The 14,068-nt window shown below is 36.6% G+C and overlaps 2 protein-coding genes across 2 annotated transcripts; both read left to right on the top strand.

Annotated features, from left to right (window-relative positions):
• The first annotated feature begins 992 nt into the window (after window positions 1–992).
• On the top strand, window positions 993–8,145 carry LOC141789315 (uncharacterized). The gene is made up of 9 exons (XM_074668695.1): window positions 993–1,122; window positions 1,287–1,364; window positions 2,748–2,879; window positions 3,701–3,895; window positions 4,092–4,184; window positions 4,304–4,429; window positions 4,521–4,661; window positions 7,450–7,481; window positions 7,581–8,145. Exons 1-8 carry the CDS (start codon window positions 1,075–1,077, stop codon window positions 7,477–7,479), a joined length of 843 nt encoding a protein of 280 aa, XP_074524796.1. The 5' UTR covers window positions 993–1,074; the 3' UTR covers window positions 7,480–7,481; window positions 7,581–8,145.
• A 2,612-nt stretch (window positions 8,146–10,757) lies between these two features.
• Window positions 10,758–14,057, top strand: LOC141788620 (cocaine- and amphetamine-regulated transcript protein-like). Its single transcript, XM_074667535.1, has 3 exons — window positions 10,758–11,202; window positions 13,289–13,372; window positions 13,489–14,057. Exons 1-3 carry the CDS (start codon window positions 11,077–11,079, stop codon window positions 13,594–13,596), a joined length of 318 nt encoding a protein of 105 aa, XP_074523636.1. The 5' UTR covers window positions 10,758–11,076; the 3' UTR covers window positions 13,597–14,057.
• The last annotated feature ends 11 nt before the right edge of the window (window positions 14,058–14,068 follow it).

The following is a 14,068-nucleotide window of genomic DNA, read 5'->3' on the forward strand; positions in this document are numbered from 1 at the left end:
TTACTTTGGTTTTCTTGATTGCTGCTGTGACTTTATTGTCGTTGAACTTGTTACAATGACAATAAAGTTCTATTCTATATTCTTAGCTCACAGCGCAGCACAAACATATTGTCCTCACCTCCTTCTCTTCAGCTCGCAGAGAACACCGGCCCCAGCACCAGTTAGCACTGTCATGCTAACAGCTGAAATCTTGTGTGTCAACACTGTCACTGTGGTTCTCTGGACACACGCAGGAATCAAAAACAAGTAAAACCAACACTGCAAGCGCAACCAGTTTAATTTCAATGGACAAAAAAAAAAGACATGACAAGTAACGACAGACTCAACTCAACTTCATCCCAAAATAAATTCATATTTTGAAGGTTTGATCCAGATAAATCCAGACTGGATGATCTTATTATTCCAAAAACCCACAGTCCTCTAAAACAAAACTGAACAGCCTGGTCCACATCAGTAGTTTTTAAATGTGTTCTCATAAATACTGTTAACCCAAGCTGTCTGGGTTCTCTGTTGCTGGTGGGTTTTTATGTTTCATCTTGTGATCAACATTTGGGTTGTATCTGTGGTTTATGTTCTTGTTAGATTGTTTAATTAGCAGTTTTTATTTTTACTTAAATAGATTTTCTGTGTTCAGGTTGTTACTGCGCTTTATCGTGTGGTGAATTTGTAAACAAATGGTTTTAAGGTGCTATATAAATAAATTGTTGTTATTATTATTATAATAATAATAATAATAATAATAATTATTATTATTATTATTATTATTATTATTATTATTATCATTATTATCATTATCATTATTATTATTATAATTATCATTATTATTATTATTATTATTATTATTATTATTATTATTTTTATTATTTTTATTATTATTATTATTATTATTATTATTATTATTATTATAACTTGACATAGTTCTAGTCTGTACTATTATTTTTTCGCTTGGGAGGCGACGAACCCTTATTTTGAAATCTAAAACCGGATGCAGTTCACGTCGGTTCAGCTGAAGTTTGACGCAGGATGACGCGGTAAATCTTTACCTGTGTGAGGTGTGTGTAGCGGTTCAAAGTCATGTCTGAAACTCCGGAACAAACCGTAGATGTCCCACCTGTCGAACAGGTAACCTTTTTGAAGTCACTGACGTTTGTTAGACCGGGAACGTTTCGCTGCTAGCCGGGTGGCTAAATTAGCGTGCTAACTGTTACTAACGTGTTGGGTTAACGGAGCGAGGGGCTAACGATGCTAACTTTGATTAAGGAGCACTGAAACCTCTCTGTCCTCAGGAGGAGACAAAGACGGAGCCCGTCGGAGGAGAAAGCGCTCTGACTGAGGAGCTCCAGAACATTCTGCTCATTTCACCGGTTCGGCCCAGACTACCATCCTGTTTTCATGTTTTTATTTATGTTTTCATGTTTTTATTTATGTTTTTATGTTTCATCATCTCAGAGTTTAAAGCGGAGAGCACACCGGAGTTCAAGCTGAGACTGATTTAGACATTATCCTGCCTCTTTGTTCAGGTTTAAAAGAAGAAACAATTTTAATGTTCATTAAAAATACTTTATTAAAAATACCAGGTCGATTAATAAAAAGAGATAAAAGATCATTATTATGACGTTAAAGTCGAAAAGAGGCCATGTATTAAAAAAAAAAAAAGATAAAAAAATAAGGGATTATGGGATTAAGAGTCAGAGTGATGAAATAAATGGTCAAAATGAGATTAAAAAAAACCCTCAGAATTATGGGATTAAAAATTATTTACTGTGAGATCAAAGTGAGTTTAAAAGTTTAAGTATCAATTATGGCACCGGAAGTCAAAACTATGAGCTTTGAAATAACAAAGAACGAGCTTGAAGTGAAAATTATGAACTAAAAGTAAAATAAATTATGAGAATTAAAATCGCACTAAGATCAAAGTGAAAATTATGAGCTTTTAATTAAAAAGTAGCAAGATAAAAGTCAAATTGTTGAGCTTTAAAATCAAAATAATGAGATTAAAGTCAAAATTATGATTTTTGTAACTAAAGTAATGAGTTTAGAGTTAAATTTATAAGCTTTCAAATAAAAATAATGAAATAAAAATGAGAATGATACGCTTCTATGTACAAGATGAGATAAAAGTAAAAAAACAAAAACAAAACAAAAGACCTTAAAAATCAAAATAATGAGAGAAAAGTCAAAAGTACTGTTTTAGAATAATATTGAGATAATTTTGAAATTTATTAGCTTTAAATTACTTACAATGAGATAAAAAAGATAATTATGAGCTTTAGAAATAAAAGTAATGAGGTAGTGCTGGAATTTATGAGATTTAAAATTAATTTAATGAAAAATAGAAAAAAAAATAGAAATTGATGAGAATTAAAACCAAAATAATGAGATATAAGTTAAAATTATGAGTTTTAAGTAAAAGTAATGTTATGAGAAGTTACAATGGTGAGAGTAAAACTCAAAAATATTGAGATAAAAAGTCTCTGTTGTAAAATTATAAGTTAAAATTGAAAAAAATTAAAAGACAAAATTAAAATTAAAAGTCAATATTGTGAGATTAAAACTCAAAATCCTGAGATAGAAATCCATGAGATTGTCGCCGTCTGTATTTATACCAAAGTAAAAGTGTGAGTTTGTGTGTGTGTGTTATATAAACATGTATGAGTAAGTATCTCAGTGTGTGTGTGTCTGTGTGTGTGTGTGTGTGTGTGTGTGTGTGTGTGTGTGTGTGTGTGTGTGTGTGTGTGCGTGCGCAGGGTGTGGATTCATCAGGATGTTCAGCCTCGGGGGAAACCGATCTCAGAGAGAAGCCGGAGCAGGCTGAACAGACGGTCTCTGTCCCTGAAGCTGAGCCCCCCTCAGAGTCTACGGTAAACCTGCAGGGACAGGTGAGGCTCACCTGAAGCTCGGTCTGTGCTCCATGCGTCCGCAGTGACGTCATTTATCAGCCTCATCCCCTCACATTTTTAATAAATTTGGGGAAAAATAGAAAATTGATATTTTAAAATTTGCAGGAATTTCCAAGAAATTTGAAATAAAAAAAATCCTTTTTTTTTATTTGCAGACACTTCTGAAATAAAATGAAATTCAAAGATATTGGAAATGTCATTAGATGTCAAAAATTGCAACTAATATAATTGGCTTTTTTTTTTAATTTCTGAAATTTAAAAAAGAAATTTCAAAAATAAAAAATTGAAATTTTTAAATTTGCTTTTTCTTTTAGTTTTGAAATTTGCAAAAGATTTTGAAAATGTTTTATTTTTTATTTTTTATTTGTTTTTTGTTTTTTTAATTTGAAAATTATAAAAATTATTTAAATTAAATACATTTGCAAATTTTTTTAAAAAAGAAGTGAAGTTGAATTGAATTTTATAACACATATTGATGATGCTGCACAGCTCATCATTTTTGTTGTTTGCTAATGTTTCCCCTCATATCCAGCATGAATATTTATCTGTCACGTTGTCAGTTTGATGAATCAATCCACACAGAATTAAAATCTGTGTTTTCGACCAGATTAGTCTTTTTGTAGATGTAGTTCGTCTGTGCTGTCGTCTAATGATAAAGTTTTTTAACTTTGATAAATTGTTGAATTCTTCACGCTCTGAAAGTTTTCTCTGGTCAAATTTAAAACTTTCTTTGCCGAGACGTCGTCAGGATGTTGTGATGAGACAGAGATTAACCAGAACCTTGTTGTGGTCTCCGTCAGGACTGGAGATCTGGGTCTCGGTGCCGAGCCGTGTACTCTGGGGACGGTCTGGTGTACCCCGCCGTGGTTCTGTGGGTCAAAGGTCAGCGGTGCTGCGTTCGCTACGACGACTACAACAACGAGGAGGAGCAGGACGTCGGCAGCCTGCTGAAAATCAACGAGTTCATCGGACCCAGCAGAGCCGCTTCAGCCAAGGTGAGGACCTGGAGCTGGACCTGGACCAGGCCAGAGGTCTCCTTTGATCTCTGCAGACTTTAATCTTGGTTGGTCTTTAAGTCATCATCCTGAGAGCGCTGACAGAGCCTGAACTCGGTTAGAGTCTGGAGGGAAAAGAGGACAGGTGAGCTCTGGGTACCTGAGGAGGTCTGACTCTCAGGTGTTTGACCTGCAGGGCGGCGGCAGGAGGACGAACTTGGAGAAACCCATGGAGAGAGGAGCAGAGAGGAGGTCAGCGTGGAGAGATGATCAGTCCTCCTCTTCCTGGGTGAGCTTTAATCCAAACACTGCCCCCTGCTGGCCGCCTGCTGCTCCTGCTCCCCTCAGAGCTGTGATCAACTGTGTGTGTGTGTGTGTGTGTGTGTGTGTGTGTGTGTGTGTGTGCAGAGCAGAGACAGAGGTCATCAGGGTAGAGCAGAGAGGGAGGAGAAGAAGAAGGATGGAGACAAAGCGACCAATCACAGCCCTCCGTTCTTCCCTCCTTTTGCTGCTCCTCTTCATTCAAACTCAGGGGTGAGTCTCACACACACACACACACACACACACACACTCTGACAGGTGTGTTACTCCAGGTGTTGTCTCTGATGTGTGTGTCTCTCTGCAGGACTCTCAGGCCTTCGTCCCCCCTGCTCCTCCCCCTCCCTTCTCCTGGGCAGGTGGAGGTAAAGACTCTGCGGGCGCTGACTCCGCCTCCAGCATGCTGATGCTGTGGTACATGTGTGGCTTCCACACCGGCAGCTACCTGGTCAGTAACAGCTCTTTATCTACCTGTAGACCCGAGTCTGATCCTCTTTGGACTTTGAGTCCACCTGAAACCTTTTCAAACTGAGTCTGTGTCAAGGAAAAACACACCCCCTGCAGGTGAAGCTCTGCAGGTGTGTCTACGTCTGTCACCAAAAATAAGACACTTCTTTTAAAGAGCAGCTTTCCCTTTGACGTGTTTCACTTGAATCTGCAAGAAAATAAAAGATGGATTTTACTTTTTCTAAAGTCCAGTCTTTTCTCATCTAAATCCCAGATCCCTGATTAATTTTTTCTCAAAATTCAGTGTTTTTTTTCTGAGAAATCTAAAATTAAAATTTAAATTGAAGAGTTTGATTAAAACCAGATTTTAATTTAAAAAAAAAAAAATGAACCGTACTTTTTTATTACAGGAAAAAAAAATCCACTCTTTAAAAAAAAAAAAAAAATGAAATTAAAGTCAGATTTTCAGGTTGAAACCTCTCAGTTCAGACTTATAAGCCAGATTTTTGACGTGTGTCTCGTAAAAGATTAAAATCAAAATTGAAAAAATGGGAGTTGATTTTTCAAAAAGTTATTAAACACAACCCTGGTGGCAGGGAGAAAAATAACCATGCAAAAAGTAAATTTTGCATAGTTATTGGAAAAAAAAAGATAGATTTCAGGCACTGTTTTTTTCCCTTGAAGCCCCGGCAAAAGTAGAATAAGTGTTGAAACGTCATTATTACTAAATAAATCGGTCAAATCAAATGAAAAGTTTCAGAAAATCAGTGGCGATACCCAGCGCTGCGGTTTAAAACGTGACATCAAGCAAACATTGTAACAGCCACCTAAAAGGTATGTAGCGCTATCGGCAGCCCAGTGCGTCAACATATCTGTAGGCTAACCTGACAACAAGCTAACTTTGTCAGTTTGTAGCGTAGTTTAGCAGCCGGCTATATTTCTATCTCCTCACAGCCCGGTGCTCTGAGACGTGAATCCTGGTTCTGTCCTACCAGAGCTCATCTGTATGGTGGCCCTGAAGGGCAATGGGAAAAAATATTTGAAAACCGCAAAATAAATTTCAGAGGCATTAATACATTTCACAAACCACAAACCTATTTAAAAAAACACAAATACATTTCACAGAATGCAAATAAAAAATAACTGATCACAGAATACATTTTATCGATCACAAAATAAATCTCACCCATCCTAAATTGAATTTCACTGATCAGAAAATTAATTTAACCACTCACAAAATAAATCTGTGAGTCGGTGAAATTTATGTGTCAGTGTTTGTTTATGTGATGGATGAAACTTTTTTGTGATCTGTGAAACTTAATTTTTGATCTGGAAATTTATCAAGTGATTTTTATATTTTGATCAGTGAAATTAAATTTGTGATCAGTGAGATTTGACTTGTCATCAGTGAGATTTATTTTGTGATCGGTGAGAGTTATTTTGAGATCAGTGAGATTTATTTTGTGATCAGTGAGATTTATTTTGAGATCAGTGAGATTTATTTTGTGATCAGTGAGATTTAAATTGTGATCGTTGAGATTTATTTTGTGATCAGTGAGGTTTATTTTGTGATCAGTGAGATTTATTTTGTGATCAGTGATATTCATTTTGTGATCAGTGATATTCATTTTGTGATCAGTGAGATTTAACTTGTGATCAGTGATATTTATTTTGTGATTGGTGATATTTTGTGATCGGTGAGGTTTATTTTGTGATCAGTGTGATTTGTTTTGTGATCGGTGAGGTTTATTTTGTGATCAGTGAGATTTATTTTGTGATCAGTGTGATTTATTTTGTGATCAGTGAGATTTATTTTGTGATCGGTTAGGTTTATTTTGTGATTAGTGAAATTTATTTTGTGATCAGTGAGATTTATTTTGTGATCAGTGAGATTTATTTTGTGATCAGTGAGATTTATTTTGTGATCAGTGAGATTTATTTTGTGATTGGTGAGATTTATTTTGTGATCAGTGAGATTTATTTTGTGATCGGTTAGGTTTATTTTGTGATTAGTGAAATATATTTTGTGATCAGTGAGATTTATTTTGTGATCAGTGAGATTTATTTTGTGATCAGTTTGATTTATTTTGTGATCAGTGAGATTTATTTTGTGATCAGTGAGATTTATTATGTGATTGGTGACATTTATTAGGTGAAATTTGTTTGTGATCAGTGAAATTTAATTTGTGATGTGTGATATTTATTTTGTGATGTGTGAAATTTATTTTGTGATTGGTGAAATTTAATCTGTGATCCGTGATTTTTATTTGCATTCTGTGAAACTTTCGTGTTTTTTTATATATTTTTGTTCTATGAAATGTATTTGTCTGTTTGGAAATATATTTGTGGTTTGTGAAATGTATTAATGCCTCTGAAATTTAATTTGTGCTTTTCAAATATTTATTCCAATTGCCCTTCAGGGCCACCATACATCTACCAACTCCAACCTCACCAATCAGAGCTAATGTAACCTCACTCTTCATTTTATTGATAGACTCTCAAGTTTGAACAGACCACTGCAGAATCACTGCACAAAAAATCCAGGCCCTTTAGTTTTTTTTACTTGATTTTACATCATGCATCTTTGAATTTAGTTTTGCAGTTTTTTTTCATATCACCCCTGTTGTTAAATCTGAAGTCAGTGTTTGTTGCTGATGTTTCCTCCTCCATCACCTGACGTCCTCCTCTCAGGTGGATAAAGACGCTCCACGCTGGAGGATGAGGCTGTCAGTGTTGTTTTTCTTACCATCAGTGTTTTATTTTTCTGAGTTTGTGTTTGTGTGTTTCAGGCTCAACAGGCGTTCAGGTCCAAAGACTGACGGTAAGAACAGACACACTGAACACACACCTGAACACACACCTGAACACACTCAGGTGAACTCGGATAATCCAGAGCTGCTGTTTCTCCTTCCTGCTTCAGAGCCGGAGACAGAGGGAGGTGGGAGGAGCTGCAGTGTTCCCCTCTTTCTGTGTGTCAGCATTCACTCCTTCATCCCTTCTTTTATTTCTCTGATGGTTTCATCGTCTCTCGGTTCAGTTCCTGAAGCACAAAGCGCTGTTGGAGTTAAAGTTGTGTTGTGAAGTGTCAGAGCTGTTGGACTCTGCTGTTTGGAGATGAAATGAAAGTTTCCAGATTAGTTTGAATCTTTTTATTTAATTATTTTAGTTTAAAGTTAAAAAAGGAGATTGGTATCTTCCTGATGTTTATGTTAATAAACCGAGGAGAAAGTTGAAGCTGGGTCCGTTTCACATGGTTTGTTACTCTGTGTTAATGATGTTTGAGTCACTTCGACCTCAGCCGGCGCAGAGAGGTCTCACTCTGAGGGAGGAATTAAAACCTGTGTGTGTTTTGACGTCAACGCTGACACACACCAAGACCTCCACATGTCACACTACTTCCTGTTCATCTGAGGCTGTTAAAGGAACAGACCCCGAAAATCAGGAGAATACGTCACACAGGATAGTTGTTACCAAAGACTATAAGAAAGTCATACGTTCAGAGCTCCCCCTGCTGGCTGTCTGCAGTACAAGCTAAAGAGATGATTGTCAGACGTGTGTCTGTCAGTGTAGTTCGCTGTTATCAGGCTGAGGTGGTTTTATATAAAGTGTATTTGATGATATAAAAAGAGCAAAAGAAGAAGAAAAGTTTCCCGCCGGAACTCTGAGGTCACAGGGCTCAACGGAACTCTGAGGTCAAAGGTCAACGGAACTCTGAGGTCACAGGGCTCAATGGAACTCTGAGGTCACAGGTCACTCTGATCTCAGAGTTCCATTGACCTTTGACCTCAGAGCAACAATAGACCAGTTTACTGTCTGTGAACAGTCAACTACAAAAAGACTAATTTCGAAGAAAATACAGATTTTAATTCTGTGTGGATTTATTTAGCTGCCAATGTGCCTGCTTAATATACATGATTGTAGGGATGGGTACCGAATTAGGTTCTTTTTTAGGTACCGACCGAATTATGTTAAAAGTACCGGGTACCGATTCACGTACAGTCAAAAGGTACCATGTTTAGGTACTTAAACGCATCCTTGTAACTGTGATCGAGTGGAAGAGTAGGAGATTTTCCATGCTGGACATGAACACAGCATTTCAAGGTTAAATATTAAAGAATAATATGTTAAATTGTAAAAAGTATGTATTTTATTATTTAACAAATTGATATTTTTTTACTACATTTCAAATTTCAAATTTTGATTATTTCAAAACTGAATTTTTTTGTAATTTTCTTAAATGTTTGCTCATTTTTGACATTTTAGTTCTTCTAAATGTTTTGCAAATTTTTTGGAATTTCATCTTTTTTTTGCAAATTTATGAAATTTCAAGATTTTAAAAAATATTTTGGCCAATAATTGAAACTTTAGAAATTGGCATTTTTATTTTATTTTTTTTCAAATCCAAACAATTTGAAATTTTCGTGAATTTTCGAAATACTTTTCAATTTATTAGAAACAACAAAATAAGACATCACATGCACAATTTGAACAAATTAAAAAAAAAATTAAACAATAATTCAAAAAACTTCTCGTTTAGACAATTATTCACTAAAATTTTACTATGTATATATTTTTATACAGTTGACTTCCTTAATTGTGAATATAAAGTAGATTTTGTCGCTCTGAAATGACTTTGATTCAAGTGAACTCATTTGAATATGCAGAAATGTGAATAAAAAATGAAATTTTCAGAAATTTTGAATAAATTTTAAAGTTTTTGAAACTAAAAATAGAATTGCAAAAAATCCCAAAAGATTTTGAAATAAAAAAGTAAAAATAAAAAATAACAATTTTTTCAAGTATTAAAAAAAATTGAAGAAACAAACATTTGCAAAAATAAAAAAATTGTGAAATTAGAAAAAAACTACACATTAATTTTGGAATTTTTGAAATAAAAAATAGGAAAAAGTTTGAAATTTAATTTTTGCAAATATTGCAGATCATTTTGATGTTTAAAAAAAATTTCTACAAGTTTTTTAAAATTTCAAAGAATACTCTAATTTAGTTACATATATAGATAAATTGCTCAGCTAATCTTGTTCAATCATTTTATTTAATGTTAATGTCTTTGATCATCGATACCCACTGTAAGAAAAATAAAAACTCTGTATTTCAATCATATTTTTTAAAGCTACAAGGAGCCACTGCAAACGAGCCAAAGAGCCACAGGTTGAAGACCCTTGGGCTAGATGAAACAGGAGAAATGAGACACACTTTATAAATCCATTATAAACTTAAAAATCTCTAAACAGGAAATAGATTTTTGTATCTGTAGATCTGCTGTTGTCCTCAGACGTTGATGAAGATGTGTTTGTTTGCTCACCTAGAACGCTTTGGCCCTACTCTACTCGGCCTGACTCTACTCTGCTCGTTTTGTGATGGTTTTCCACTAGCCTGGTTCTTTGACTCATCGATGACGACATTGTCCGACCAATCAGTAGCCGGCAGTTGGTGACGTCATCGTTTAGTATGGAGTAGGTACTAAAACTAGCTTGTTTTGGCTGCATGAAAAATATAAAAATGACACAAAAAACTTCGTCTTCTGACACTAGATGGCAGCGCGTGCCACCAAATAACTTGTAGCACTGTTGTTGACTAACTGTTGCTGGTTTTTCCTTCTGTCTAAATTCTTGCTTGTGTTGGACGTCGCTTTGGACAAAAGCATCTGCTGAAGAGAATTTTAGATTGTAGACTGAATTATCCATGGACACTGACCAGACTGAGAAATATAAAGACTTGAACTTGTGCCAATGAAATGTAAAGGATCCAGAAAACTCCGTCCAGACAGAGACCTGCTCCAAACCTGTCAGAATATTAATTATCTGTGTTTTAAGATTACTGTTAGGCCTGGTTCATAGTCTGATAGTATTTTGTAGTTCATGGCGTTATTTATATTCACCCTCCACAGTGAGTCCAACCTGGGCCCAAACCAACTTTTCAGTGAATTCACAAAATAAAAACTGGATTTATAAAATCAGCTGTTTAAATTATTTCTCTGTGGTCAAACCTTTTTTAACCTGAGGTTGATAAAGAAGACACGTTTGACGTCACTGGTGTTTCAGCGTAAAGTGCGACCCTGTTCACAGGTGACAGAAACCCTCACAGTCATAAAAACGAACCGTCCTCACTCTGGGTCTTATGAAACCAGGTGAACAGGTTCAGTCCTGCCGTCACGTCCTCTCTGAGCGTCTCCTCCTGACCCCGAGGTCAGGCCGCTGATGTCTCATTACCAGCAGGTCAATATTTTCCCTCTGACGTCGCTGCCACTCGGATAAAAACCTGACAGACCCAGACCAGGGCCTCAGAGCCCACAGGACAGACCCAGACTGACTCAGACCCAGAGTCCTCCCAGCAGACTAAGACCAGGACCCGTACAGTCAGCAGCAGGCCGCTGTGAGGAGTGACTCGTCAGCACCATGGTCAGCGGCGGGATGCTGCTCCTCAGCGCCTCCTGCTGGCTGCTGGTGGTTTTGGGGAGCGGTGAGAGGAGGATGGAGCGATCGGTGGAGGACGGCATCGAGACCCGGGAGGAGAAAGAGCTGGTGAGTCTGAGCTGAGACGGTTTCCAACACAAACTACCTGACGTCTTCCTCAGGGGAGTCACATGACGTCCTGATGTCTGTCACATGATTTCAAAGACTCATTTCTGTTTCAGTCTTTTTTATTTCACTGGTTTGTTTTATTCTTTTTGATCTTGTGTTCATTTTAATTTTGCTTATTTTATTTGAAGGATTTTCTCACGTACTATCTGTCGTGTTTGTTTTTTTCTGGAGCTCTTTGGGCTGCATGTCTAACTGTATGAAAGGTCATACATGAGAAAAAAATGAGTCTGTCAGTTAGAAGTGCTGAGGAGGTGAAGGCGTCTTTAGGATTTTCTCTAAATATTCAAACTAAAAGTCCTTGGAATTAGTCTGTATTTTTACTCCATAAATTAAAGAGTTAAAAACATGGAAGTTGAGTTTGAGGAGTAACATTTAGCATTTAGCTTATTATTGTAATGAAGGTGAAATAACAGAGGATTTAAAAACCTTTGAACCAAGACAGTATAAAATCAAATCCTAAAAATCAGATTAATCATAAAAAGCTGGTTTAAAACCTTTTAATAACTGTTCCACTTCAGTGACTTATGATTAAAACAGTCAGTCAGCTCTTTATCTCGACATCTGTTTGCCTTGAAGCTGATACAGACCTGTGAGGCTGGAGTAACGTGTTTGCTAACGTAATGTGGAGACACAGTTTGAGAAACTGAACGACAGAAGCGTCATCCACAAGAGTTCAGCCTGACTACAGAGATATCAGGTTACACATCTCATCTCGAATCCACAGTTAGAAACCCTGTACTCTAACGAGATAAGTGAGATGAGACGGGAGACAGATGAGATGGATAGAAGGAATGAAATAGATGAAATAGGGGAGATGAGATAGATGAATTAGATGAGATAAGAGATGAGAAAAATGAGATGAGATAGATTTGTTGAGATAGTAGATAAATAGATGAGGTAAAAGAGATGAAATAACAGATGGAATAGATAAGATAGGTGAAATAGAGGGCATAAGATTAAGGAGATAAGAGATAAAACAGATGAGATGAGATAGGTTTGATGAGATAGATAAATAGACGAGAGGTAGAAAAGATGAAATAGATGAAATGACGGATGTAATGTATAAGATAGGTGAAAAAAAGGAGATTCGATTGAGGAGATAGATTTGATGAGACAAGAGATGAAATAGATGAAATGATACATGAAATAGATAAGATAGGTGAAATAGAGGAGATGGATTTAATGAAGGATGGGATGAAATTGATGAGATGAAATGAGATAGATAAAAAGATGACAGGTAGATGAGATGAGATGAATGAAATGGCAGATGAAATAGATGAGATGGGTGAAATGGGGGAGATGTGATCAAGGAGATAGGTTTGATGAGATAGGACATAAATAGATGGGAGGTAGAAGAGATTAGATGGATAAAATGACAGATGAAATTTAAAAAAAGGTGAAATAGAGATTAGATGAGATTGAGGAAATAGATTTTATGAGATAAGAGATGAATAGATGAGAAGCAGAAGAGATGAGATGGATGAAAAAGATGAAATGACAGATAAAATTGATTAGATTGATGAGATTAAGGAGATAGATTTGATGAGACAAGAGATGAAATAGATAAGATAGGTGAAATAGAAGGCATAAGATTAAGGAGATAAGAGATAAAATAGGTGAGATGAGATGGGTTTGATGAGATGGATAAATAGACGAGAGGTATAAAAGATGAAATAGATGAAATGACAGATGTAATAGAAAAGAGGTGAAATAGAGGAGATTCGATTGAGGAGATAGATTTGATGAGACATGAGATGAAATAGATGAAATGATAGATGAAATAGATAAGATAGGTGAAATAGAGGAGATGAGATTTGATGAGATAAGAGCTGAAATAGATGAGACAGATGAAACAGGAGCGATGAGATATACTATATAAACCTTTTATAAACTTTAAAATCTCTAAACAGGAAGTAGATTCTTGTGTCAGTAGATCTGCTGCTGTCCTCAGACGTTGATGAAGATGTGTTCGTTTGCAGAGCTTTGATTTGACGTTAACGGTTTTGATGTTTTCTCCTGTGGTCAGATCGAGGCGCTGCAGGAAGTCCTGGAGAAGTTAAAGAGCAAACAGCTGCCGCCGTCAGAGAAGAAGCTGGGCTTACTGCCGTCTGTAAGAACACCTCAATTCTTCAGACCATCACCTGTGAATGTTTTCTGATCCTGATCTGATCCTGATCTGATCCTGGGCTTTAAAGTCTGACCTGTGTCACTGTGTGTGTGTGTCAGTGTGACGCAGGCGAGCAGTGTGCGGTGCGTAAAGGCCCCAGGTTCGGGAAGCTGTGTGGATGTCCTTCAGGAACCGTCTGTAACTTCAGCGTCCTCAAATGCCTGTAGATCATCTCTCACACTTCCTGTTGGTGCAGACTTCAAAATAAAAGCACGTTTTTCAAAACCTCACTGCTTTGAGTGTTTACGCCCCTCCACGGCTCAAACTGTCTGTTTGTCGCCCTCTAGTGGTGGAGCCCCAAGCCCTTAGAAAGGAGGTGTAGAAAATAAAGGGAGGAAAAATAAACTTTCTGAATCAGAAACAAACTCTGGATGAACGAGGTCACAGACACACACGTTACAAACGTCAGGTTTATTATTCATCAACACAACCCTCGCCCCCCCGCCACAGAATTAGAACAAAGCTTCTAAAAGTCGAGTCGTCGAGCAGATTCAAGCTTCTTTAAATGTCTTAAACTTAAAATACAACACACACACATTCACACACACACACTGAGCCTGTTCACACCTGACTCTGTTCAAATACTCGGTTATGAAACGTCAGGACCATCAGTTTCTGATTCTGGGGGGCGCTGCTGAG

This window comes from Halichoeres trimaculatus, unplaced genomic scaffold (genome assembly GCF_033239565.1).
Source record: "Halichoeres trimaculatus isolate MK-OKI-2021-1 unplaced genomic scaffold, fHalTri1.1 fHalTri1_scaffold_4, whole genome shotgun sequence".
Classification (NCBI taxonomy): Eukaryota; Metazoa; Chordata; class Actinopteri; order Labriformes; family Labridae; genus Halichoeres; species Halichoeres trimaculatus.

Coding starts and splice junctions, on each gene's coding strand:
- LOC141789315 (XM_074668695.1), top strand. CDS start 1,075: ATGTCTGAAACTCCGGAACAAACCGTAGATGTCCCACCTGTCGAACAG. Junction 3,896..4,091: donor GCAGAGCCGCTTCAGCCAAG/GTGAGGACCTGG, acceptor TTTGACCTGCAG/GGCGGCGGCAGGAGGACGAA. Junction 4,185..4,303: donor ATCAGTCCTCCTCTTCCTGG/GTGAGCTTTAAT, acceptor GTGTGTGTGCAG/AGCAGAGACAGAGGTCATCA.
- LOC141788620 (XM_074667535.1), top strand. CDS start 11,077: ATGGTCAGCGGCGGGATGCTGCTCCTCAGCGCCTCCTGCTGGCTGCTG. Junction 11,203..13,288: donor CCCGGGAGGAGAAAGAGCTG/GTGAGTCTGAGC, acceptor TCCTGTGGTCAG/ATCGAGGCGCTGCAGGAAGT. Junction 13,373..13,488: donor AGCTGGGCTTACTGCCGTCT/GTAAGAACACCT, acceptor TGTGTGTGTCAG/TGTGACGCAGGCGAGCAGTG.